At 44.4% G+C, this 27,489-nt stretch overlaps 1 protein-coding gene across 3 annotated transcripts in view; it reads right to left on the bottom strand.

The window, feature by feature from the left end:
• LOC128711721 (glucose transporter type 1) overlaps positions 1–25,208 on the bottom strand; it is a 57,076-nt gene extending 31,868 nt beyond the window's left edge. For 2 of the 3 annotated variants that reach the window (XM_053806604.1, XM_053806606.1), the window contains exons 1-11: positions 25,076–25,208; positions 24,561–24,677; positions 21,541–21,772; positions 5,807–5,972; positions 5,591–5,728; positions 5,012–5,268; positions 3,794–3,918; positions 3,424–3,702; positions 3,161–3,348; positions 2,738–2,827; positions 1,505–1,627 (exon numbers count right to left, since the gene is read on the bottom strand). In XM_053806604.1, the coding sequence (XP_053662579.1) occupies positions 1,505–1,627; positions 2,738–2,827; positions 3,161–3,348; positions 3,424–3,702; positions 3,794–3,918; positions 5,012–5,268; positions 5,591–5,728; positions 5,807–5,972; positions 21,541–21,772; positions 24,561–24,677; positions 25,076–25,208 (1,848 nt within the window). Of the gene's footprint in view, positions 1–1,504; positions 1,628–2,737; positions 2,828–3,160; positions 3,349–3,423; positions 3,703–3,793; positions 3,919–5,011; positions 5,269–5,590; positions 5,729–5,806; positions 5,973–21,540; positions 21,773–24,560; positions 24,678–25,060 lie in introns of all 3 variants that reach the window. The other variant, XM_053806605.1, reaches the window with a different exon arrangement.
• Between the last annotated feature and the right edge of the window lie 2,281 nt (positions 25,209–27,489).

Genomic DNA, 27,489 nt, shown 5'->3' with positions numbered 1-27,489 from the left:
CAACACTTGCACTCGGTCCTGCTACTATGAGTAAGTTGAACAAATTGTCCATAAGGAATGAATGTGTTGCTGTATTGCTGTAGGGTTTGTGGATATTAAAAGGTATGGACATTGCGAAGGAGCAACTTTTTTCTGTCTCTCCATGCGAAACAAACGCACTGGCTTGTCCCAGAAGGTGGCGAAACCTTTTTGTCACAATCAGTGCAGCAATCGGACATACTGGCGTTACCAGTGTGTGTGTGTCAGTGACGCAGTATATTGGGTTCAATTTTTGTTTCTAGTTATTCCGGGTTGTGAAACTTTGTCTAGAGAATACCACCGGTTAAGCCAGCATGGTGTGCGGTTTAATTTGTGTGTTTTTTCGGAAATTGTTTTTGCCAAGCAACTTTCAATCTTTCCGCTTCTTTGTGTGGAGGATCAGAATTTGTTGATTTAGATCTGAAGGTAACATTAAGTAGAAAAAAAGTATTTCTAAATAAAAGACTAATTTAGTATAAGACGAAACTTCAATTGAAGTAAAATTTGTAATGATGAAAATGATCGCCCTATAAAACAATATCTAAATAGAGGAAACAAACTTTGCATGCGATGAGCTCAGGAAAGAGTAAACATATTGAAAGCATTTCGAAGCTTATCAAAAGAGAAGGAAAAACAATGCGCAAACAACAAACAAAAGTGGACAACAAAGGTGAAGAGAAAATATTTCAATCCAACACATAACTGCTATCAAATAATTACTATAAACACCCAAAAACAACGAAAATATCGCCCTGCTGGGGTAAAGAACTCACGAACGGAATGTGTATCAAGTAAACAAACAAACAACCAAAATTGGAGTAAATCGCACGTACGAAATCAACACAGTGAAAAAGAGACAAAGAGAGCAAGGGATCACTAGCAAGAAGGAAACAATATAAAAAAGAACGGGTAATTATAAAACAATCAATCAATCCAAACAACAAGAGCAAGAGAGCGAGATATTATTGGATAGAACAACAACAAGAAGAATGGGACAACAAACATGTGGATAAAAAGAGTCCATAGCAATAAGAACGTAAAACGTAAACGGGAACGGATTATCGCATTCGCAGTTTGTGATTGAGGGGTTAAATAACAGGAAGCGCGTGCCCGCTTTTCCAGTGTTTGGTTTTATTTTCAATTTCCAAAAGAAGTAAAACACAAAACTCTGCACCGAATAAAACACAAAGCAAAAACGGGCAGCGGGCTTTTCTATTTAATTGCTATAAAATATTTAAACGTTTAGTGTTGAATGGTTGCATAACAATGGTTGGCTTTGTATTCCTTATTGTGAAATACCATTGTGCAAATATTCATCACTAAACGTTTAATTTCAGCCATATTTTTATTTACGAGAGGCGCTTTGAAGCACTTTGGGCACTTTGAGCTCTTACTTTCATGCACATCGCTTCAAAACGACCTCCCCAGCCCAAATGGCAGATGTTTTTTTTTGCATTTGGAAGTAATTGTGACGTGTTGTACTTGCCTTTATTAAAAACGATATTGTTATGAATATTGAGAATATAAACATTCCACCTAATCCATACAAATGCAGCGTTCGTCGACCGGTTCTATCCATTAGCGGTATTGATACGAGTGTCATCACAACCTGCCGGAGCAAAAAAAAAAGGGAGAAAAACGTCCGAATTATAAGAATATGCATTCAGTCATATGCGTGTATGTGTGTGTATGTGATGTCGGGGGAGAGTTAAATAAAGTACAGCTTTTTGATGCATGTTAGCGTCACCAAAAGCTTTTTCGTAGTGATGCGTTTTTTTTTATCTCACTCCTTTTTTGCACCACCCGAAACCCCCGTTTTGAGGTCAATTTGAACGAACCTCGAACAAGTACGAGAGGGTTGGAACTGTTTGAACATGGCAGCTGGTCATGGGTTTGTGTTTGTGTGTGATACGGTGTTGCGGACTTGGTTAGCCACCGTCATCCGATGGCCTTGTTTCCGTCCGTGTCAGTGGTTGTGGTTTATTGTTTTCATTCGGTTCGACTCTTTTTTTTTGTTTGGTTCTCGCTAGTTTTATTGGACGCATTTTCACAACCATACTTCGTGGCTGATTATTTATGCCCGGCTCGGTGGGTACCAAGCGTGAGTGCAAAACAAAGCAAGAAGGCGAAAAAAAGCTCCAATTCTAATATCGAAATTGATGCATGGGAAAACGAGCCCACACATCCACATCCAACAGGGGAATACACACACAACACGAGCAGTAAAAGTGCAAAAATAGAACCTCTATTGATAAATGTTGAGTTTAAATTGAAATATGTTCGACCAGCTATCGAGGTTATGTAAGGGTGAGCGCATCAATTTCGGCGAAAGGGTCCGGCGTTTCATTTGTGGGATGCAAACACCGGAAGTCCGGGGTCAATGTTGAATGTTGTTCGGGTAATTGGTAGCTAGTGGTCATGTGGGATGAATACACCATTTTTATGTTGTTGGCTGTTATGGCACAAAACCATCTAATCCAGTGCTTTACCAAGCGGGCAACTTTTATTGCCATATCCGCCAAAAACGAACCCAAAACGACCATTGCCAATACCGGGATCAATAAAACAGGCTAATGGATCCGGCACGGTGGTTGTGTGTGTGTGTGTGGGACGGCAAAACCAACGGGGTACGGATTTATCGGAGTGACGTTTAAGCATTCCACGAAGGATTATGTGTGGTAGCGACGGTGTGTTAAGCTGTTGTTTTGCAACCATTTACCATTATTGCACCGATTCCTATTGTGGCGAATTTAGCACTTTCTTCCGTGAGACCCGAACTCATGAACAGTGACGTTGAGTAATAGAATACCTGCAAAAAAGAGAAGAGAGGAAAAATGTGAAATGGCAGTTGTTGTTAAGCGAAAGATGAAATCTTCTTAAACTTTAAAACATTCACATTCTTTTAGAGAGTAGTTTTTGCAGAATCTACTTCACAGATAATAATGTGTAACGCATTGCATACTACTAGGCGCTTTTCCATACTACCGTCTTTTGTAATTGTATGAAATGCCACCAAAAGCATGCAATGCGTATAACAATTTGGGAAAAAAGATCTTCTTTAAGATGTGAACATTGTCTAAGTGCTGTAAGATTCTTCGGTTTCCAGGTAAATGGGTACCCATTTGTGGTACCCAACACTTACGGCATTAATTCCACTAAACTGCTGACTAAGCTGCATCACAATTCCGATTATCAGCGGTGCCCGGAGCGTCGGCGAGCAGATGAGCTCTATCGTCGATATGCTGCTCTCGGACTGCTGGGCCCGTTCTTCGGCCCGCATCTCTTCGATGTCCTCCTCCACCTGGTTCGAAGCCCTGAGCCGGCGCAAAGCTGCAGTTGGGATGGGAGTCGCATCTTGTTACAAAAAACCTATCCCCTCTTCGGCGTATGCCAGGTTAAACTTACCTTTCCGTGCTTCTTCCTCCCATTGCTTGGTAATTAGTAAATATCTAGGTGATTCTGGGCAGATCGGTAGTAGTAGTAATTGCAATACAGCTGGACAGATGGCTAGCCCTAACAGCACGGGCCAACCATCATTAGTTCCTAAAATTTGTTCTATACCCAGTACTTGCGATAATAGTAATCCTACGGTCACAGCCAATTGGTTAACGGTACCTAAACCACCTCTTAAATTTAATGGAGCAATTTCAGATATATACATTGGTACTAACGATGTGTTTAAACCTGCAAAGAGAGTAAGGGGCGGGATCGGTGAGCGGGTGCCATCAAAGCAGCGTAACTGACGCATCCAGTCAAGAGTTCCGCTGACACTTACCACAATTGACACCAATTATAAATCTTCCGAGGAATAGCATTTCATAGGAATGACTCATCTTCGTGAATCCCATTAGGCATGCACCGGATATTCCCAGCACGTTGTTTAGCAGGAGGCCACCCTTTCTGCGAATCGGTTGGCGAGGGAGAGAAAGAAAAGACGGAGCATTAGAGGGGGGGGGGCATACACCGGTGCATGATTTTGAACCTAAGCGAGAGCACTTAAGATGCCATCAGCTCAGTCTGGTGTGATAATGCTGCACTGTTCTGTACAAGAAGGTAACCCGGAAGTGCATAATTAATGCGAGAGGCTGTTTGATTTTCAGCTTCAAATCCACGTCAAAATCAGGCGCGCCCATGAGCAAATATTTATCCTTATCTCGCGGTACCACTTTAAGGCCACCAATCTGACGGTAGGCAACTGAGTAAGACAGCTTAACGGTACGGATTATCGGAAGCAACCCGAGTGCCCTTTAATTTCGCAGTTCCAGTGACCCGTTAAAGACCCATTAAAGGTTGTGCAAACAGCGAGCGCACATTATCGGCCCGAGGGCTTTGTTTGATTCACGTGCTGCATTTGCATTTGCCCTGCATTGCAGAATCACGTCCTCGTCAGCATCATCGTTGGGACGTGTCCTTCTCTCCCGATAAACAAACAAACAAACGCAACCGGGCACGGTTCATCGATCGAAGATCGTTCATCACGCAATGTGGAACCGAACGGTGGTTTGGTTGAGATAAGATACATAAAATAGCTCAATTTATGAGTGTATACAGAGCAACCGGATAGCTATCTGGCCATCTGGACACTGGGGATAGGTTTTGCATGATCAGCAATTCTGCCGGCTCGGTGGCAGTAGAGAAGAACTAGAGAGTGGATGTGGCGCAGTGCATAAAATACAACATGGAAAATGGAAATGTAAGCTAAACCATGCATCCTCCCAGCTGGTTCGGGCACAATCGTTGGTGGTGGAGTTGGTTTTGATAAGACAATTCAATTATGAATTATTCACAAGATGCTAATCAATCAGCTATAGCGCAGTGAGGATGAGGCTGAAGTTCAGTAACAATTCGCTACCCTTCGCGTCACATTCGCAAACACGCGAACAGGCCCAGTACTGAGGCCCAGTAATCGGATGGACTAATTGGGTCAACTCTAAAACCTTGCCCGAAAGAGCGTTAGCGATTTTGGGGGTGACGAGTCGACTTTGGGCCGTACCTGCCGAACCGGTTTGCCATCCAGCCACCGCTGAAACCGCCGAGCATGCCGCCGATCGCAAAGATGGACACGGCGACCGAGTACAGCTGCTGGATGAACTCCTCGCTGATGTCCTCACCGTACCGGTCCTTGTACACATCCTTCATGAAGTTCTCGATGTTCACCTCCGGCGCATTGATGACGCCGGTATTGTAGCCGAACTGGAGCATACCCAGCACGGCCGCAAAGATGGCGTACGTCAGGAAGAACGTCAAACCCTGTGTGGAAATAGCGCAAAAAGGTAAAAAAAAGTTCAAGGTATCATTACAATAACTTTGAGATTTTGCAGCACCTGAAGGTATGCAATTATTTTACAAAAAAGATACAAAAGGATTAAAAATGCAAAATTGACAGCAATGCTGTAAAATAAATCACTTATCACTGGAAAATAAAAACAAAATGAAAAATCTCAAGATAGTTAATCATAAATCATAAAATACAAAAAAAAACGAAACAAAACATATCAAGAAACGAAACAACTTTATTGATCAGAGAGAAAACATAAACCGGTTTGTTGTGCCACTGTTGGATAACACTAACTTGCTCCAGCAATCGTAGCTTTCGCCGATGCGTGTGTTCCTCCAGCCGATCGACGTATTCTCTCAGCTCTTCGATCTCTTCCTTCACCTGTTGTACTGTATCTAGTTCGTGTTTTATTGCTACCATATCACGTTTCACCTGCGAACGAGACATGACATGAGTTATCGCAATTGCTGTGCAGTGGAACGACCGTGCCGATCCTCATCGCATACTCACCTCGGAAACTTCCGTCTGGCAGCTCTCCACCGATTTGGTGAGCTCCTGAAGTTGGGTCCGTATCTCGCAGAGGGCGACCGTCGTCTCGAGATGACGGTCACCCCGCTGCAGATCGTCTAACTTCGCCGACAGATTCATACTCATCACGCTGACTTGCTTCTGCAGTCTGGCAGGGGTGCGCGGGAAGGCAATGCGGGTGGGGCGGAGAAAAATGCACATATTAGTATTTATTTCCTTTGCCTGTAAACCCCGGACAACATCCGGGCAATAGCTTCCAGGCGTGAAGTATATCAGGCGAAAGGGATAGAGAACGATAGAGAAGTATGGTGGCGTGACGGACAGAAGGCAAAACTATATGGGTAGAGCAGCGATTTTCATTCAAACCGCGAGCGAGTGAAATGGGTGGAGACGTGAGCGAATATGACGAGCCGGTTATGAAAAGTCATGAGCTTTCTTTCTTTTTTTCACATTATTGTTATCTATCGTCACCGATTCGCAGAGTGTGCACAGGGATCGACTCCCGTAAGACACACGGTGGCGCATATGAAATGGAGGTGGAAATGGCGCTCAAACGGTGGTGGTGGTGGTGGTGAAAATGAAGCGTATTTATGGAAAAGGCCATCAAACTATACGATGTGCAAAGTTTCCTTTTTATTCCGAAACGAAAGCTATGAATGTTGAGAAGTAGTTTGGTGAGCATGAATATGAAAACTTAAAGTGTTGCCGTTGAGGAAGGAAGAAGTGAATGTGAATGAGTGATGGAAGGTGTGTATGCCATGATGCAATGTAATGGGGTTTGGTAATAAAGAAGAAAAAAGAAAGAACCGAAATTAACTAACGAAAGTTTCTGAAGCTGTACTTCTGCTACAGGCAAGGAAAGGAGAAACAAATATTGAAGAGTACAAAGTCAAACTTAGCTAGAAGAAGTCAACATTCACACGATACACAAGAGTTCATTTCAATCTGAATGTGATAATGTGTAGCAATCGAAGCATAAGTTCTTTTATCAAACTTCACGTCTTTTGTGAGCTTTGAATCATGCCCTGCTTTGAACTCCCTATTGCCCAATTTCCCGTCAGTTTTGGGGCGGACTTTCAAACGTCTGCTGCCGTGGTTGGGCGTAGAAGTAGCAGGAGAAGTAATGAAAATTCATCATCTTATCCAACAATTTGTCGGTTGGTGGTGCAGTTTTAGTGTGTAATTTGTGAGCAAGATGCAGTAGCAGCAGCAGCAGCAACAGCAACAGCAGCAGCAATAGTAGCAGTAGTGACGGTGAAGAATTGGACAATAAATGCAGCGCCGAATAGTTCCGTACGTTTAGAAACGCGTTTTATAAATATTTACGATTGACCGATGTGGGTAGTAATGATTAAAAAAGGTTAAATTATTTTCACAATATAGCAGGCATTTCGAGAAGCGAAAAACAAACAACTGCATACCGAACAAGCCAGGATGCGGGTGGGTGTGGTTCGAAAATTTACGCGTAACAAATTTTCCAACAGAGCCGTCGAATGATGTTTTGATGCTGCGCTACTGATTGAAAAAAGAAAATCTCCTCCTTTGCTTCACCTTTCTTTATGTACAGTCACAAAACTTTGATTTAAACGAAGGCGAAACAAGTTAAAACAATACTATTTCATACACAAATGAAGATGTTATGCAACTATATAGAAGGGAAAAATGCAAAATCAATAAAAATCATTTTTACAAGCATAAATACCAAAGAGTATGTATGGGGAGAGTTGATCGGTTGTATGTGTGTGTATGTGTGTGCAATGGGATGGCTAAGATAGATTAGTGAAAAGTGGTGAAGGACAAGAATCCCACTCGTACTGTGGTGATTTATGCATTCTTTCCTTCGCAAGATGCCTAAAGCTTCGGTGGCTGCTGTTCCATGTGGCCGAAGCATGCCGTAGCACCAAAGAAAAACAAAACGAATGTAAAAACCATTCATTTCTACTCTAATAGCACAGAAACACAGAATAACTTATCTACAGAAAACGGTACTAAAGCAATACGATTTATCGAAAGAATAGATACAGCCGCAATAAGAGAGGCAATGAAAGCAAACCCCTCCCCCTCCGTACTCGCGCTTGGTTTTCATCCCTTAGAGCTCCCGTTCGGAAAAAAAATGATCGTGGAACCCACGCTGACGTTACTGGAAGTGAAGTCACACACTACAGTACGATACAATCAATATGTCGCATTCGCAAGGAGCTCATACCTCGCATCGGAGCGAGACTTTGTTTGCCGTGAGCAATGAAATATAAACAATCGAATAAAGCAAATAGTAAAACGATAGAAAGAAAAACCAAACCAACCATGGACAACCGAGCGGTGTGTCAGTGTGTGTGTCGTGTTTATGGAGTGGTGCTAGTCGGGTGCAGCAAGTATGACGGATGGATTTATGATCGTAACTTTTTGGATAGATGAATTGCTCCATTTTCGAACCACAACCACAACACGAGCAAGGAATTCGGACGAGGGACGATCGTTGTGGAAACGAAGTAAGTACAAAAAAAAGGAATTATTGGGCAAGAAGAGTAGCGTGCGGCTTGGTATATCTTTCTACGCTGCGCGACCGGGGCCTTGTACCGTCTCTATTGTTTTATTGTTTTGTGTTAGAGTTGGAAGGTAACTGAGACTCGTTCGCACGTTAGGAAGAGTTGTTGATCGCCGTTTACTTACCCGTAAGATATATCCCCGTACGACATTTTGAATTTTGCGAATACTTTGAGCTTTCCTCGATTTGGTTAGCGTACTAACGTTTGGTTATCTGCGCTTCTCCGTTCGATTCGCGTTGGTTTAAACTCGGGGGGAAATTTTGGGGGTACTTTTTCTTCTTCTATTGTATTTGTTCCGATCTTGTTTATCGATCTGCTGTGTTTCAATGTTTGCTACTGCTGCATCTGCTCACTGCCTCAATTGTGGGGACTCGGCGGAAAGCTTTCGTATCCTTTTGTGGGTTTCGATTTTTGAAAATGATATTTACAGCGCCACAAAGGTACAATGATTCCTCGCGGTAGGTTTTGTCTGGCTTTTTGCTGTTGTTGTAATAAATCAAATTCCTTCGATTGCTCACGAATAGTTAATCTTAGTTTCGATAAGCGATGTTGTGTTGTAAAGGAACTTTAATTTGTATCTGCTGTATTCGATTCCCGTTTCACATCGAAACCCCTTCGTGGCACGAGCTTTTCCGTTTTTCTCTCTCTCTCTCTTTCTGACTGTGTCTTTCCTACTTCGGTTCAATTCATGACGTTCTGCGAAAAAGGCCTTCTTTCAAAACCTACTTCCGGGAGCATTTCACCATTCTATCTCACAGAGATGACGAGTTGCGCATGAAGGTGTGTGTTTGTGTGTTCAATTTGGTTTCAATGAACGTTATTTGGTCGAACTCTTGGTATGCGAATGCGAGAATAAGCAAATGCTGATGGTTTTTTTTTTTTTAATTGTTTCGTTTGTTTGCTCTAATCTCATGAGTGATTATGCACCCGGCAATGGCGAATGATCACCGTGTACTGTGCAGTATTTGTATTGGCAAAGGTTATGTCCCTTTCTGTGCGGTCGTTTCGTGTCTTTTGCTACGTCTGGTTAGCATATCGTGTTAGTTCGCATGATTCACAACTATTGCTTGGCAAGCTTCGCGCGCTGAAGCAGCAAATATGGGCTTCCCGTAGTATCGCTGCTTAACTTTGCGCACGTAAGAAGCCTTTCGCAAGTGCTACGAAGAAGAAAGAGAAAAGAACGAAAACGTAGAGATGGGCTGAATGAGTGAATGAGGTATCTTTATTGATAAACAAGACGAGATGATAAGGTACATTAGTCTGAGTGATTCGATCGCAAACGTTCAAAGTGTTCTAACAATCTGTTTCAATATTTGTTTTGTGAGTAAAACATGTTGGGCTGTTCAGTTCCGAATCTAAATTTTATCCTACAGCGCCTCAAAGTATGCAATGCGCATATCGAAAGCTACTAACGTATACAAAACACCACTCATCACGCAAACCTTTATCAAATTGAATGATTTATGGCTGAGCGGTTTTAAACAAACTGAAATCAACATAAGATATTCAATCGGGAGCCCGGTTATAATTCGAAACAATCGCTACATTAAAAGATGCTAAACAATTCAATCAAATCTGGTTTGCATTTGCCAGAACAACTCAATTCAATTTCCCACCGATGGTACGGGTTTTCGGGCGAAGTTTTCCTCGAAACCTCAATCAATCGAGAAGCCATGGGTTCGAGAATCGGAACCACCTCCACCACCTCGATCACCAAGCACTGCTGACCGGTTTTGATTTTTCGGAAAACAAAATCAATAGACTGCAAGGACAGACAGCACAGCAAACCCACACACACAGTGTGGCGTGGCATCCGGGTTACGGGACGCCGGGGTGGAATGGAAGCAAAAACTTTCTAGGCTTCCACCAAACCAAAGCCATCAATCGGGTGAATTATTGGCTTTAGGGGGTTTCAGTTTTGTAACCCACCGGGCGGTTGTGCCATTGGCAAACACAAAAGTTGTCCGATGCTTTGGCCACCACCGAGTGAAAAATGTTTGCGGGCAAAGATCGGAGCCATTTATCTTTGCCAATGGTTTCGAAGCGCTTTGCTCCACGTGTTTGCAAATGATAAGTTGCAATCAATCTACGAATTTCGGTTAAAGTAAACTTCGGGTTGCTGTATTGCGGAGAGCCTTGGTAGAGCGCCAGACAGATATTGTTCTGATTCGAAATAGATAGACGCGCGAAACTTCTGACGCAAACGGAACGAATTCCCACAGCTTCACAAAAGAAAACGTCATCGTTGCCATCCCTCGGAAGGTCTCAGAGCTCATCAACAACTCAACCCCATCCCGGGGTAAGCGGTGCTAATCAAAAGTTTTGTTAATAATTTTCCCAGCAATTTCCCTTTGAATCCCTTTCCAGGGATGGAATCCATAACCCCCCGAAAAAGGGGATGCAAAAAGTTGAACGTAACAAATGAGCCATGCATGGTATCGCGTCGGAAGGATGGGATAATTCGCGCTCCACACCCTTGAGAGCACGCGTTGACAAGGGCGATAACGTAAGTCTTTGTCCAAGGCGTGAAAATGTGTCCCCTTTTTCCTCAAGCACAGCGTGTGAGTCGACCAGCAAGTCGTTCTCCTACCACATTCCACTTCGGAACCCAAGAATCCTCCACGAAAGATTTGCCGAAATCAAGACGAACCTTGCACTGGTTTTGGAAAAGTGTGAAGGGAATAAAAATTCGCAACCTTCAGTCGCGGCTTCTGACAATAAAAGCTTATCATGAAAGTTTAATATAATCCTCGTCGCCTTCGTCAGCCATGCCCGAATAGGGAGTTCCAACTCCGCAAAATGATGCGCCTGTTGTGAGGGGATCTTGATAGGTCAAATGTAAATGATGAACCAGAAGACAGAACGACATGCGCTGGGCGGTGGGTGGTTGGAAGGTAAATCCGTTGATGAACCTTCGCCCTACTCCGAAAAGGGTATCCAACCTGCCATTTGACTGGAAGACCCTGAGACGCTGGAGAGAAGGGAAATACAAAAGTTTCCACATTTCCAACCCCAGAACAACTAACCTTACTCAAACAACCATTTCAAACTTATCATGCCCCATTCGGCGTGGCTATGGAGCTGGGTGTTTTTTTCAGGCTGTGTATAACTGTCTCTTGCACACACTGCCCGTGTATGTGGGCTGTGTTCTTCTACCGAGGGCTCTACTCAGCAGGGTGCCCCTTTTGAAGGGCAATACTCTGAGGGAAACGCTTCCAATTTCCACATCAATTCTCTGCTTTTCTAGCAGCGTCTCAGCGTCAGCGTGTGTTTATAAATGAATATTTGTCAATTTCTATTCATACGATAATCCATACGGCTTAGGACTAAAAGCAATTCAGCGCCGAGCAAGAAGGACAGCATGAACGATGGAGCAACTTGATACCTTTTTGGAAGGAAACCTTTTTGCATGTGGAAGAAGAATTTAAACAGTTTTGCGGTACACATGCTCAAATACTGTTCCACTTAACATGCAAGTCATCAAATTGTCCCGACTTATCTGCACCGATCAATTTCTTTTGACGCGCATCATTTTTCCACCGGTTTGGGGTAAAAATTGCTTACAAAAAAAAAAAAACGCAATTATTTACAAGGCTGCATTGAAGTCGCTTTTAAATACACGAAAATGTGTTAAACGTGTTCCACTTTAGCTAGAATTTGTATTTTTCGTCGATTATCAACGGTTTAAGCAGGAAGTTCTGACGAACAAAAAGAACGCCCCAACATCTGTCTCCAGCTGGGTCCCGGGATGATGCTGATGACGATCATAAATTGATATCATTCAACACCAGCGCTTTGCGCGAAATGGTGTCTTGGATCGATGCCAGCGCTGGCAGCAAAAAAGACATATCGAGAAAGGCGAACCATTAATCAAGGAATGAATCCGTGGCGCGTCTTGCCAAGTGCCATGGCGATTGTGTGCCGGCGACAATGGCGGTCCCATCATATCGGGAAACGATGGGAAAATGAACATTTTCCCTTTTATCACAACGACGATCTTTGGGTGAAATAATTTATCATGCCTCTCGAGAGCGGTGACGCCTCTTTGAAGGTTGATGGATGGAACAAGAGACAGCAGGAGACAGGAGGACTTCAAGATTACCCCGTGGCTGTGGAAATGTGGGCGAGATTTATCTCCATAAAAATATGCAATTAAAACAATTAAAAAATTACTTAAAATTTTCACTCCATCTGTAAAGTTTTGTTAAATTATTTTCATGTTGGGATAATATTATTCAAAAGTACATAGGGAAATTTTTCTAACTACTTCTTTTTTTCGTAACGTCCCGTTGGTGGTCTTTGCGATTGGACAACACCGCGGTAAGATCTTATCCCAAGATTAACTTTACCCCGAGAGTGTTCATGGTCTCTCGTAAAACGAGAATATAATATGCATTGTGTCTTGGAGATTTTTCATTAGATTTGATGACAATATTGACACAAGTTTACAGCAAAAATTAGCAAATAAATTGCATCTAACCATCTAACAGCGAGAGTGACAATACACATTCAGCTCCAACACGCTATCCAACACCAATCTGTTAGAGAGAGCGTAAAGACAGGGCAGGCAAGCATATAAAAGCAACGGTCATCATCACTTTGCACCAAAACTCAAAACACAACACAAAGGGACGAAACATTCATTACTTTCCAACATGCTGTGAAAATCCGAGATAGTCTAGATCTGCAAATACATTTCGGCCTGCGAGCGAAAGAGCAAACCAAAATAAAAAAAAAAGTTCTGCCACACAGTTTCACCGAATGATACGAACACTGCTGGGGCTTTCACAGTGCGCCGAACGGTGCCGAAAGTGGAAGCACACCCTGCCGAGTGTTGCGAAAAATGCACTTTCATATTCATCTGTCATCAAATCAGCACACTGCAACGGAGCGAACACCGTGGAATGGCAAGGGCAAAGTGTGGAGCTAGAGCAACAACAAAAACTGGGGTGTTGAAAAATACAAATGAAGCTGGCAGAAAGCCCCAGACCCATCTATGTCCGATGGCAAAAGGCGTCGGAACTGCGGTTCCGAAAGCGGGTGTCCGAAAATGCTTTCAATGATACGGCATGAAGCGGGACACACCCGCACCCACACCAGGCAAACAAACAAGCGAGCAAAGCGGGAACAAATGGTGAAATGATGGATGGCGTGCTTTCCCAACTGTTTGGCCTCGTAACAAGAAGCCGTAAGAAGCAATGCACCCGGAAAGACTGGCATGGAGAAGCAGCAGAAGCTTTTGGGTTTGCTTGGTTCATTGATGAAATGGAGGCAAATTTTGCTTCCCACCCCCGGGTGCAAAACGAAGATGCACGCGCAATCCCCTTGGCCATCGCTGCGCTCAGCATGCGATGAATCCCGCTCGGTCCACGTAGAAAGCAACGTTGGTTTGTTGTAAAGCAAGATAAATGAAGCACGATTCATTGTGCTCACGTGCTGCAGATGATGAAAGCGACGAATGCGTGAAATAGTGAATCGGGCAGGAAAGCTCTCCTGCGCTTCCCCACAATGTCACTTTTACGATTTCTCTGCTAAAATGGTCTGTCGCACTGGCAAACAAACATAAAAAAATCCGGAACCACAATTCCCATCACGGCTAACAGGACTCACAGGAGTGGATACGCCCCAGGACGAAGAAATTCGTTTCCGACGACAAATATGCACCACGTGCGGTGAGTGAAATGGAATCTTTCAAACTGTCAGAGGAAAGTTTGTCCAACGTGGCACTGCATCACTGCACGAAATGTTCAAGAAACAGCTTATAAGGTTTAGGTGTAAATTGTACAAAAAGTGCTCTTTAAACGTCATATAAGCTCTCACAATAGGGTAAACATGTAAGGTAAGTAATATACACCTCACTCGGTGCATTTGGTAGCGGTTCCGGTCTTCACACTACAGGACCAGTCCAAAATCCCATCCCAAACCAATCCCCAGTACGCAGGACTGACTACCCAGCTACGGGTAAATCATGCCCGAAGAAAGCGAGAAATGGAAAGCCTAGACCTTTTGAGGTTGTGTTATTCTGGTAAAACAGAACATACACCTCAAAAAAAGTTAAAAAAGAAAACACAATTGACAGCATTCCTGACAGTTTGCAATCGTTCGCCTAAATTCGCCTAAAGTTATGCAATACATTGATTACTAATGTGAACGTAAATCCCTACACTGTATCCTTTTAAATGGTCTACATCCGACGCAAAATGTGCAGAAAAATCCCGTTTCAATCAGCAATCATAATTAACAAACATCAAAGTTAAACATGTCCGGCGGGTAACATTTTCCGGAACCGTCAACAACCGAGACAGATTGCCGTCCAGGAGCTAGATATGGGCAGCAGCCGGTGATGTGGAACTTTTACCGCCACTGACCTGCTATCGATAGATTGATTGCATTTCTCCCGGTTGTCCCATTTGCTGCCCGAAAGGGGCACAGGAATATTTGCTTTAATTTTTGCATTTCTTGCCTCCTGGCACAGCACAACGTGCCGGCCGAGGTTTCTCTGCAATCGGGATCCGCAAGTCTAGAGCCCGGACCTCCGAGCCAGTTTGAGGTCAATTCAATTACATTTGCATTTAGATAACGGGAACCAATATATGGGAAGGAAAATGGAGTTCCGAACCGAACCTGGCACGTTGTTGAGGGATTTTTTGTAACTTTTCCCTCTTCCCTATCGTTTTACTTCCTATTTTACGTTTGTTGTTGCACGTTAGATGCAACGTGTGCATAAAAATAGTGCATCATTCGTTTGCCAATGCTGCATCGTCCGGCTAGCGAGCTCCGAACAGTTTAACCGAAAATTAAATTATCAAAGTCCATCTTGCTGTCGGTGATGTGTGTGTGTGTGTGGGGAGTTCCAGTTTGCTAACCACTGACCGCTCAAGCCTTCCGATACTCCCCAGATGACTTCTTGTGACATCACGCGGCATATGAACAGCATGGGGTGCTGACCCGGACCGAGGCTACGGTTTGGAAGTTGGACACCGGTGTTTACCAACTGCCCGGGGGAAATGTTTGGCGGGTGGGACCTGGGCGGGTGGTCATCCCATCCAGATGGACCGCCGTGTTTCGGTACTATATTCCATCCCGTGTTTGATCCCGTGTGCCATGTTGACCGTACAGATTTTCCCATAATGTTCCAAAAATTTTCCCAGTCCCACATCGTGTTCTCTGCTGGTCCATCCAGTGTATGGTTGCGGTTTGGCTGCAGCTCTACGGGATATTCGGGTCCGAGCTTGGCAGGACGTCTGCCCGCACAGTGCAGTGCTGGGCATTTGACTGCTCTCGCTTCCCGGCCGTTGTTTGCCTGCATCTCGGCTTTACAGAGAGGCAACCAACAGGCTGTGGGATGCGGGAAAAAAATCCAATATCCTTTCATTAGCCTGATGTCCGCCCGGGCGGCAGTGCATTTCCAGTGGGTTTTGCAATGGACCCAATGTTTCGTTGTGCAAAGTTTGATAGGCCGCGTCGCTCGTCTGCATGAGCAGATGGATTAAAAACTATCAGCCAAACTAACGGACGCATCCCGTAACGAGAAGGATCCATTAAAACCAACCGAACTGATATCATTCGATCAAACGAACCGCATGTGAGCTTCGAATCACGATTGAGTTGGGGTGTGTGTTTCATGAAGGTGTTTTTTTTTTGTTAGCTTCTTCATTCGCTTCGTCGTAAGCATACGAAAGAGGCTGGTTTAATCGACCATGATCTCAGTATCACATGGCAGGAACACTTAAAATTGACTCCCCAAAGGGATCGTCCCCGGGCTGCTCGGTACGTTTAAGGGACGAGGTGATGAACCGAACTCAAATTCGGCTCATTTCCTGAAATATCCTGTGAGAGACGGCGCGCCCAACCAGCACTGGTATGACTCTTCGAGCAAAAAGACGATTATTGAGCCACTAGACTAGTTTTTAGTAGACTCTGCACACTCCATCGAGCGCGCTGCAGGACTGTTTGCGAGTTGTGAACTTTTACTGACGTTAACCAATACCTTCTGGGATTGTGCAACGAGTGACGGTGGTTGGCATGCCCAAAAAAACAAGGATCACTCCATCACACGGAATCAGTTTATTTCCCTTGTTAATTCTGGAGACCGCATTTCTGGGCAAAGGGAATCTGGGATTTTGGTGAAATTTTAACTGACACTGGGCATGATTGAGTTGCCGTCGTCCGTTGGGTTACTTGCGAAACACCACCGCAGCGTGTTGGAAGGTGTCCAACGTTGTGGTTTCGAATCGGGCGCTCATCGTGCGCTTTGTTGCTTTGTGTTAATACATCCGGACATTTTGTTTGCCTCTATGAGCGTGCGTGTTTGTTTGCCGGCAAGAAAATGTTTCTACAAAAGTGTTTGAGTTTGAGTCCGAATTTTCAACGTACACCATTTGTGCTCGAGCATCCCCGAGATACAGCACACCGACAAAAGGCTGCGTTTTAAATTATCGTTAATGAAATTGTGTGGGTTTGTGGGTAAATGTGGGACATTGTTTAACTTTGGAATGGTTTGTGTAGCTTGGGAAGATAATTTCCAAATGAGATATCAACACTCGACGGCGGACGCGTTTGGTGAGCTTTCATTAGGGAATTAGAACACTACACACCACTGCATCCAATCTACCGTCTTCGGGACATCTCGCAAAGCGATCTCCCGATGGAGATAATGATGGTCCACAGGGGGGAGGGTTTTGAAAACAAACTGCTTAATTTCCTGCCTTACTTCGGTGCTGCTGCCAGCCCTAACCAGCGCATCCATACACTCATCTAATCATACTTGAGTGCTCGATGCGTCCTTGCATCTCCAGGACGTGTGTTTTGGGTGGTGAATTTCACCACCGTGCGCCGAAAGTGATCCTTCAGAATCCCTCCATTTCCCACCCGGTTAAGATCACACACACACACAATACATCCTCTTAATTCTCATCATCGTCGCACCACTTCTACCTGGTACACGGGATGACTTCATCCATTACCCGAAAACCATCGGACAAACGGTTTCCATCAGCGAGGTACGTCGTCTTCCTTCATCTTAATGGACTAAGGTTTCGGGTAAGTGGCATCCAACACAAGTAGTGATCGCATTTTCCTCCCCGTGTTGCCGCCTAAAGGTAAGCCACTCCCCGACCGAGCGAGTACAGTATGTTGATTGCGTTCTAATTCTGTGCTTCCTCTTTTTGCGTTGTCGAGTCGAGCCATGGCAACAATTCACCAGTGGACTGAAGAATTCCATTTGCATGATGCACTTCGCTACCGGCGGGCGTATGAATCTTGCATCAGTCTAATTCATGACTTCCGACTCGAACCCGGTCCCGTCCGAATCTGAATGTCTGTCTCGACGAGTTCCTGACCAAAAACAAAAAAAAGCAACCTTGGAGCACCTTTACTCTCGGAATTGAATTCTTGCTCAGTGGGGTTGTGGTATACACGAGCAGCTCGCCTAGTGGCCAGTGCTTGTTGGTACGCACATTTGCATTTTAAAGGATACTTTATACCCTTCTGGGCTTAGGTCAGAGTAGCGCACGGTACAGAAATTGAGAGTTGGTATGAATTTGACCACAAAATATCCCAGCATGGCCTGGTGCGGCGCTGCTGTGTGCCAGTCCCTCACAAATACAATTGGAATTGTTCCTCGTCTACAGCCCCAAAAAGGCACATCGAGTCGAGAGGTTTCCAGTGGCAAACTCAGTGCACTTCGCAGTACGTTGCATGTGCACCACCTCTTGAGGAATGTCCAGCATCTCCAGCGTTTCGCAATAACGAGATGCATATGGGACCCAGCATTGCATTGCCGCTGCCGCCCAGTAAAGCTATGGTTTGCTTTTCTCTGCTGTGTCAACAGCCTGACCAATGCTGCCGCCTATCTCCGGCCAGAAGGCGTGATTCCCCCACAAATGCGACCACCACGGTGTCAGAATCGGTCGGTTGAGTTGGATTTAATTTCATTAATTTTTCAATCGCCATGATATACGCCTTTTGTGCCCGGTGCTGTACGTTTAACTTTCAATTCTCCGTATAATAAACCTTCCTTGCGTCCTTCCTGACTTACTTTTGCATCCCTTAAGCCAGGATCTGGCCGCAACACTATGGGTTACTTTGGCCGACCCCACGACCCGGATGAGGTTCGGACGTAATTTTATTTTTGTGCAATGAACCAAGGCTTATTGCTACTTACTCAAGCTGGGAGTTGGGTGGGATTTCGTTCGTTTTTTCGTTCGCCTCGTACTGAGATGAGGATTAACCGAAACATAAGCCAATGCATTGGCATGTGCACTGGAAGGAGTGACCGCGGAGTGAGAAAGCATAAGTTAATGCGGAAAGCTTACAGTTCCAGTGGGTATTTTTGAACGGGCGAAAGCACAAACGAGCTTAACCTCGGGCATTTTGAGGAAGAATTGTGCATCTTAGCCAAAATGGGATTTGAAACGCAGTGGTTTTGTTTGGCTTTTCAATGATTTTGTTACTTTGCTTCTCGTTAGTACTGCAGTTGGAAAAAGTTTTCCCATTCCGGTGGAGTTTTAAAGGTTCTATGTAAGTTGTAGCACGAAGCATTCGTTTTAAAGAGGATTTCCAACAATAAAAGCGTCTTTCACCGACTTACAACATCTTTCATTCATTCATTAGTGTCTTAAAATATCGTGCTCTGTTAAACATCACCCGAATATCCCAATAAAACGTACATCAATTCGAAACGAACACAACCGACTGATGAAGTCCTCTCAATCTTGAGCCACTCGTCGATCCCATTCGAGTTCGACCTTTTGTAGTCTGGCAGCCATTGCGAACCAGAGAGGAAACTCAAATGGGACACAAAGCTGTTTTGTTTTGGGGAGTTTTATGGTTATCGATTTGTCGGTGGTCTAAGTACCGACCCAGGATGGGCGATCGAGCGAGCGTATGGTTCGATTTTTGAGAAAGTAAGAACGTAGCAGCCGCGTCGTACTTGTTGGCCGGTTTTGCAAATGTTTGTCAATTTCGTAAAACGGCAAAAGCAATCAACGAAAAATGTACCATGGTGGATGGCACAGCCACGTGTCTCAGCCACGTTGGACGTTTCATTAATGAAAACATAAAAAATGCATACATTTTTCCCGCTCCATTCCCGGTTGAGTTCCACCCGGAGTTTGGATGTAATCGATTTCCGTTCCAGGGAAGCTGCTGGCAGAACGTGCTTAGTCGAAGGTGGAAATGGATGAGTGAGCAGAGCGAAAGAATAGAAGGAAAAACCGCCCAGAGAAGATAGATGAAACTTGCCGATGACGTGACTGGGAAATGAAATCGAAATGTTCCCGTTAGCAAGTTTTCCCCTACAAACCCCTCCCACGTGAACTGGAGGCGGTTGCATGGGATGGGATGAAGTTGGGGTTTCTCGTGATTATCGAGCTTAAAGCAGTTCCGATTGGAAATTGGCTCCCGGGACCGGACGAACGAATTTAATTATATTTATTTGCATTTACTTTTAGATTTTCGTGTCGTGTTGAAAAATTGCACGTTGGTGCGAAACGGTAGTAAAATGTTTTGTCCTCTATATGTTACACTTTCGGGTGTACATGAACGTGTCGAGGTAACGTGCAGGTGGGAATTAAATTACTTCGGAAAGAGTGTTATTTTGCTGGTCATTCAATTCCCCTTTTTGATTGTAGTTTTGGCATATTAACAATGTGTAAAATAAGGTAAAGTAACATCAATGTAAACAGTAACAGCACAGTAATATTAACAGAAAAGTCAACTAACAACAACATTCAACGCAAGACAGGAAAGGAATAGTGTGAAGAGAGTGAAAATAGTAAGGATAACATAGAGCTGAGCAACTGGAGGACAGAGTGCATCTTCGCTAGTCAAAGAGATAGAGTGAGAGAAAGAAAGATGAACGACATATCAAATGAAAGAAAAAAAAACACACACGAAATGAAACTTTGACAGGAGCGCAGGAGTTCCCTCCCGAAAGACAGCCAGACCAACAGAAACACATGAAAGATACACCTACTCGTGAGGCTAGTAGCGAACGGGCGATGAAGTATGTGTTTCATGAGCGAAATGGTATCACGACGGCAATAAAATGGAGGCGATGGAGAACGATGAAAAAAAAATTGGCAAAACCAAACCAAAGCAAAAAGGGCTGACAAAACGATGACAAAACCGAACGGTCAAGTGACGCAATCGCGCCATTCTTGGGCCGGACTTTTTCCTTCCACACGAATGGCACGAAATCGATGTCGATGGATGATAAAGGATGAACGGAAGGCAGTCCCGTGCGGTGACGGAAACGTGTTTAAAAAATGTACAGAAACGAGCCACGAAACGAAACGAAGAGAAACAATGAAAACATACATAACGGGCCAAAAATTTTGAACAATAACGATAGCGCCCTAACCCCGATACACAAAGAGTGTGGCAAAGAGTGTCATCGAATGCGATGCGAACGATGAGATATATAGGTTATTGGTGAGGCTGAAAAGGTCCTTCGAACGTGGCGATCTTTTGTGTTTCCACCGTTTCGCCAGAATGGTAGAAAGGGAGAGAGAGAAAGAGCGGTCGAAAGAGTGTGTGTGTGTAGCCAAATCGTGATGTTTTTTCCGTGTTTTGTTAAATTTTGAGGCTGTTGTTTTGAGCACAACAAATTTTGTACGAGGCCTCTTTTCGAGGTACCATTTCAGAGTCCGGTGAAGGTGAAGTGTGGTCAAGAATGTTGAACATTTTAACGGACGATTCGCGTCGGAAAGATTGTGAATGGTATTTTACCGCTTGTGTGTAAATATGAAACCGAATTAACTCATCATTATTGTCAAAATGCTCTTTAATATTAAGGGACTTTTTTTTGACAACGAATTCTAGTACAGTTTGAGCATCATATTTACTGACACATTTTAATGATAAATTTTTTTGTTTAATGATAATTTAAATTTATAATGCATGATGATCTGATGTGAATGCAGTTAAAGGTTTGAAAATATACCCCAAATAAAGGAGGACATAAAGAAAAGAGAAAATAAAATTATTCCCCTCTACCAATGAAATAGTCGAAACAAAAAATATGATCGAATAAAGTTTCCCCAGTAAAAGAGATCCCGTTCACATACCTAAAACTAAACAGCATTAAAAAAAATGGTAAAGCTACAGTGATAGTACCCGAGAAGAGCTACCAAAAATACATACACACACGCACACGAAAGTACTCACTCGATAAGCAATTGACGTAATGATTCCGCATCCTCCCCATCGCAGCGATCGCTCTTCCGTGAGCCGAGAGAACCGGTACCGTCTCCTATGTACCTTGGCCGTTTAAGTCCACTGCCGGGCGAATGACGCGTCCCGGTTGACGAACGCCCATCGTCTACGCCACTGCTCCGTTGCGAATCGATCGACTGGGAACGGTAGACTGGTGGGCCGGCATGGCGGAAAGGAAGATACACTTTTAGGTACCAGGGTTAGATGATGTTAGACTAATGGTATCCAGTGCTGTGAGTAGAATGTAGCATTATAGTGGTGATGTTCAGGCGGAAAGACGGCTGTTCGGGTCTATAATCCGCTTGTCCATCTAAGCTTCGGGTGCAAGCCAGGTGTGCTCGGGATGAGATACCGTGAATCGACATTTTATAATGGTTGCGATATAAAAATAAAACGGTTTCGAACAGAACGCGAGGGGGGTGGGGAAGGTCAGTACGAGCTAAAGATTAAAATGAAACAAAAGAAACGCACGGAATAAAAGGTACGCCAGTGAAAAACCTACGTCCTGCAAAATATCCACTTCGAAGGGCAGAAAAAAAACGACACGGAATACAAAACGAGTAACGATTCCATAAAAATGAATGAACGCGGAATGAGCGCGTCTCGTAAACGGCCAGTCTCGTAAAGTTGTTGACGCCGTTGTGGTCGTAACAATAAAATCGAATGTGATAAGAGATGGACCTTTTTCTAATCGCCGGGTGAAGACGTTTCAATTTACTTTGACGTTTGTCGATGTGTCGAACAGCTCAAGATATTGAAACCGAGTGGCTTAAAACGGTCAACATGCTTCATAATCCGAATACCAATTCCTGGTTATTGGTTGTTGTTTTAAGTCTAAAGACCCTCATGGTGCCTAGTGCTTTCTCTGGGTACTCCTCCCGTGGAGTACGCATCCTAGAATCCTCTCTCTATTCTTCACTAGAAACTTTCCACAAGACAATTAAATATTGACCATAAACTGAGCTGAGCAAACTATTTTAATGCCCTCTATAACAAACGAGTTGTTTTTCGTGTGTTGTAATAAATATTACAAATAGAAGTTCAAAACTGCTCGGGACGATGCATTTATGGTTCAATTATCGCATCAAGGAAATTGTATCGAATTGATAATGTTGCGAAAATATCACCAACCTTCAATGGGGCGTGTTACGATGCCATGCATAGCGACACAGGTGACCCGTAGGAAGCAGGTTCGAATGGTGCCGGACGTATAATATTAATGGAAAATCAACTTCTAAAACCCTCTCTCCGTCCATGAACGAGATGTGTGTCATTTTTTTTTAATGTTTCAGTTCTTGTTACCTGAACAAGCCCTAGGTACCCCAATCGAACTCCCCCTCGAAGTACCTTTACAGAAAAAAATGGAAAATACATACAAAGCTTGCACGAAGTAGTTCATTTCCGAGTTGCCTCATCCTCGGTCGAAAGTTCTATTTCCGTCAGATGTATCTTCTTCGAATCAATTCGAATCGAATTGCCAATGGTGATGGTGTCAATTCCCACGAATTCGATTTCATTCCTGTATCCCCTGTCCTCCCGGTCCGGTCGTCCCTTCCCATTGCAGGCCCATCGTTTGATGAGTGAAGAAATGTATTCCTTTCCCCCAAACGACACCTTCCACATCCGATCCCAGCAGGCGGGGAAGGGGCGCTTGCGAGTTTCATTTCCCATCAAAGGTTCAATGCGAAGGCTCTAATCAATCTGCACATTCGATCCGATTACCACCGCACGATGCGATGCCGGAAAGCTTCTTACCCATTCTTACCATCACCGATCCTCGCTTCCGATTTCTTGGAACTTTACACTTCCAATTCGAATCTCAACCTAAGCTGCTTTTGACGGTACGCCTCTTGGTACACGGGAAGGGAAGGGAAGGGGAACACGGCATTGCAAGGGGTCGCTCCGGACTAGAAGGACGATGTGAAAGGTAAACCGGAAGGACCCTCCCCGGGAAGAGAATTTTAATTTAAATTAGTTAACGGACTGCCAGCGTCCGACAATGAAATATTCAGTGCAACATACTACCAACCCTGGGAAAAGACTCCCCCAGATCTCAGGACTTGCGCTCCATTCGAGGCATCGATCGGATTCTTTTTCGACTTTTCCCTGCTACAAGCCACTTGCTGTCCTATCGTACGAGCATCATGTGCAAAAGATGCTCAAACTTTAGCTGTTGCAAAGAGGCAATCTTCGTGAAGGGAAATGATAGAATTAAACAGAACTACCGACGGTTCATTACATACGTTGGGAATGATTTCCGATTCTGGGTATATCTAACTCTTCTATAAAATTGATTTTACCTGAACAAATGAAGCAGGATACATGCTCTGGCACCTTTTGACCTTCCTTTCTGCTGGGTTTTGTGGAAAGTTTCACCTAACACAAGTTCATTCTCTTGAAAGCATGGACATTGAATCTACAGTGAATAGAGTCACATGAGGTACGCGGACGTCTTGTTCCGATGAACATTTCCTTCCAAGAAGATTAAATCTCCCGCGTGTAGTACGACAAATGGAAGGAAGAAAGGAAATGGTTAGGTCGAGAATAATCTTTTACCTTCACCAATGAACTAGGAACCTGGCTGGTACAGTACGATTGATTCTTTATCACCCTTAAGTCCCGACATACTATAGACGGACCATAATAAATTTCAATTCGGTGGACTTTGCCCAAGGAAGGAAGGTTGTGAGATTAGAAGCTTTGCTGGTAAAGAGGTAACGTTATCCTTTAGTCCTCCCTTCAATTAGATGGAACAAATCAACTTCAAACACACATGTCAGAAGGACCGGAGGACCATTTGTGCACAAATGAGAGCTGTGACTCGTCAACGATCTGGCAGGCAAGGGAAAGAAAATAAATAGTCAAACTAAATTGGGAACCGATTGGGCAAACGGCTATACGCGATGGATGGATTGGTATTACTCGTTCGCTCGTTATCGATGCCGATAACGAGGTGCCATTTGCCTACTTACCGTCCGGGCGTACTCGAACTGGAGGTGAGGTCAGCTTGAGCGTTGATGACAGGGCCTGTGAATCCAGGGGCCCACTAAAGACATAATCATACGTTCCTTCCTGGCTCAATGTTGATACTGCCGGTGGGTGTAACATTGGACGACATCATGTGTGTTTTTTTTTTTATTTACGCACATTATTTGTTCATTTAGTACCAAGCGAGAAAGACATGAAACACGGTGGGACAGAAGGTAATAAATGTTTGATTAGTATGATTATCGTGACGAGCTGTGTAACGATTACTTACGTGAAACGTAACCGATTGATTAACGGGCAAATAAAGTGGAACTGAAATCACCGAAATCACATATTCAAAGCACAATAAACGAAAGATTGGGAAGTGTCAAACGTGACATGCAGGGCAACAGAAGAGATAAAGGAAACAAAGTAGCAAGACGACAGTGAAAGCAACACAAGAAACCGATATCTTCAAAATGCAGTAGTGCACTGATCTAACCACGGGGAGGAAACCAACCTGGATACACGGACAGTGGTTGCAGCACTTGGGTTGATCTTAATGGTGGTGGTAATGGTGGCAGTTGAGGCTCGGGGCCGTTCGAAATGGAAGACGGAGGAGAGATCATCGAAGGGTCGCCGTTTGCCGCCATAACATGGAGACGGCCGGCTATCGAACCGATTTTATGACCGGGGCCGGATTTTTGTGACCGAATTAACCGTGTGCGTGCGTGTGAGCATATACATAGATTAAGTCATAACGCGTCGACATTGGTTTGCGTAGTTGTTAGCAGCATGTTAGTAGGGAAGAGAAAGAGAGAGAGAGAGAGAAAATATCAAAGGTTATGGTTAGTGACAGTATTAAAAGCAGAAGGATATTCATATTCCGGTGAAACGATGTTCATTTATTTTTATATCACTACACATGTTACGACACTGTCCTTTATGTAAAACCATGATTGGATCCAGACGGGGCGGGCTGTTCGTGTCCACTGTGCCTACTTCTCCAATTTCGCAATAACGACCGTACAAGACATACCGTCCCGTGCCGCACTGATCGAACAGTAGGCCTAGGATTTTCACCTGACACGACAAACGACTTGAAATGAAGTGATACGAAACCGCAAATCCTAGTCATCTACTGCAACGGAAATGATGGTCTAACCCTTCGGTAAATATAAGTTACAGCCATCCTCTGTGGCGAACGTAATTCCCAAACCGTGCCTGGTCGGCCAATAACAAATGGTAATAAACAAAACAAATATCTTCAAGGCGAAAAAGGAAGCGTTCGAGTGTGTTCGGCTTCACAGTTCTCCATCACCGGGTGCTTCCCAATCGCGCTAAGATCCTCCAACCGTCCTCCAGCATTATTTCACAATCTTCCAGTGTAAGTAACTAGACCGAGCATTGATTCCGTCGATTTTTGCATCCCTTTTTCTCGTATCGGTAACAGTGTTGTTTCGTCCTTTTGTCCACCCAAACCAAAAGCTTCCATCCAATTGAGCACCGCAAGGGCACAAACACAGCCACAACACCGAACCAACCCTTGCTAATATGCTTCAACTTCCTGTTCCTGTTTCCTGTTCCTTCCGGACAGTTTCTTCCGCTTGGTAGCGAAGTAAAACGGTACGAGTGCAAGAATTGAAGGATTGGGGTGGCACTACCATGGCCACTCACATTTTGATGAAGTCACGTGAAGCGCCATGTCATGCAGTGGCAGAAGCTAGCTGCACAGGCACGAATCTGCCCACAAGCACGGGCCTGCCACGTCCACTGTTTGCTGCCAGGCGCAAGGTTTGCATACCTTTGGCAACCCGAACGTCTTGCTGTTTGCTGTTGTCCGTCGCTCAGCTCGATGCCACACGTTCACCAATGTCTTCGAGCTCGCGCCATACCCCCAAAGAATGCCACCGAAGTGCTTCATCTTCCTCGGGCATAACTGTGTGTGGCCGTGTGTATGCAAATAATGCTTTCCTGAGACCGAAACTTCCTGCCAAAGGACAACGGGGCGAGGGGTTAAGGGAAGGCGCTAAGGGCGCTTCCCGCCTGTGGTGTGAGCATTATTTCCTTCAGGTGGATGAATTCTGTTACCATACGTGATACGTGAGCCGTTCGTTCTTCTTCATCATCATCTCTCTGGTGTATGAGGGCCATTCAGATATTTACACACACACACACACACACATCTACAACGACACATACCCATTGACCAAGCATTCCAACAGCGGCATAGGAATGGAAAACGTGAATAAGTAAATATGCACGATCTAAATAATATTTCACGGCTGGTTGCTCCAAAACACATGCGAGGTAGTTGGGGTCATGGGTGTGGGGGAAAGGGGTAGTTGGTGTGCTGGCACACATACTCATCCCCTGGTACTGCTCGATTACATCGTACAAGCACGCCCAGTTTGCATGATCCGTACGAGCGAAGAGCCTTGCCCGTCAGTGCGCGCCTAATGTGTGTGTGTGGATGGACCACTAGTACGGCTAGGATTGAGGACTAGTTGGGAACCGAGGTGGCATCATAGCACCACGACACCACCACCCCACCACTGTGTGTCCCAATCGCACCAACAAGTTGATTCCAATGGAAAGACGTAGCTCGTTAGGTACAAACGGATGATGGGCATCCCACCGGGGGAATTGGGCTCAGTTGCAAGTCAGCAGATGCAGGGCGTTGTAAACGGTAGCGGCTCCGGAAGCACACAACCAGGAGATATATATTTTTACCCCCGAACTGAAAGTATTTCGCTCCGGCCCCTTTTGTGTCGAATCAGTAGTTTATGAAATTATGGTTTCGGCGATAATCTTTGAACCGGATGCGCCTGAATCTACCGCAAAAGCCATCCCCATCCCCATCCCTATTTGCCTCTTGTACCGGATCGCTTCGGCTGACGACATACAAGAGAGTTGATTGGGAAAGGAAGGCAC

This window comes from Anopheles marshallii, chromosome 3, assembly GCF_943734725.1.
Source record: "Anopheles marshallii chromosome 3, idAnoMarsDA_429_01, whole genome shotgun sequence".
In the NCBI taxonomy this organism is placed as follows: Eukaryota; Metazoa; Arthropoda; class Insecta; order Diptera; family Culicidae; genus Anopheles; species Anopheles marshallii.
Note: the sequence above shows the minus strand (reverse complement) of the source record. Positions and strands in the feature narration are given on the sequence as shown.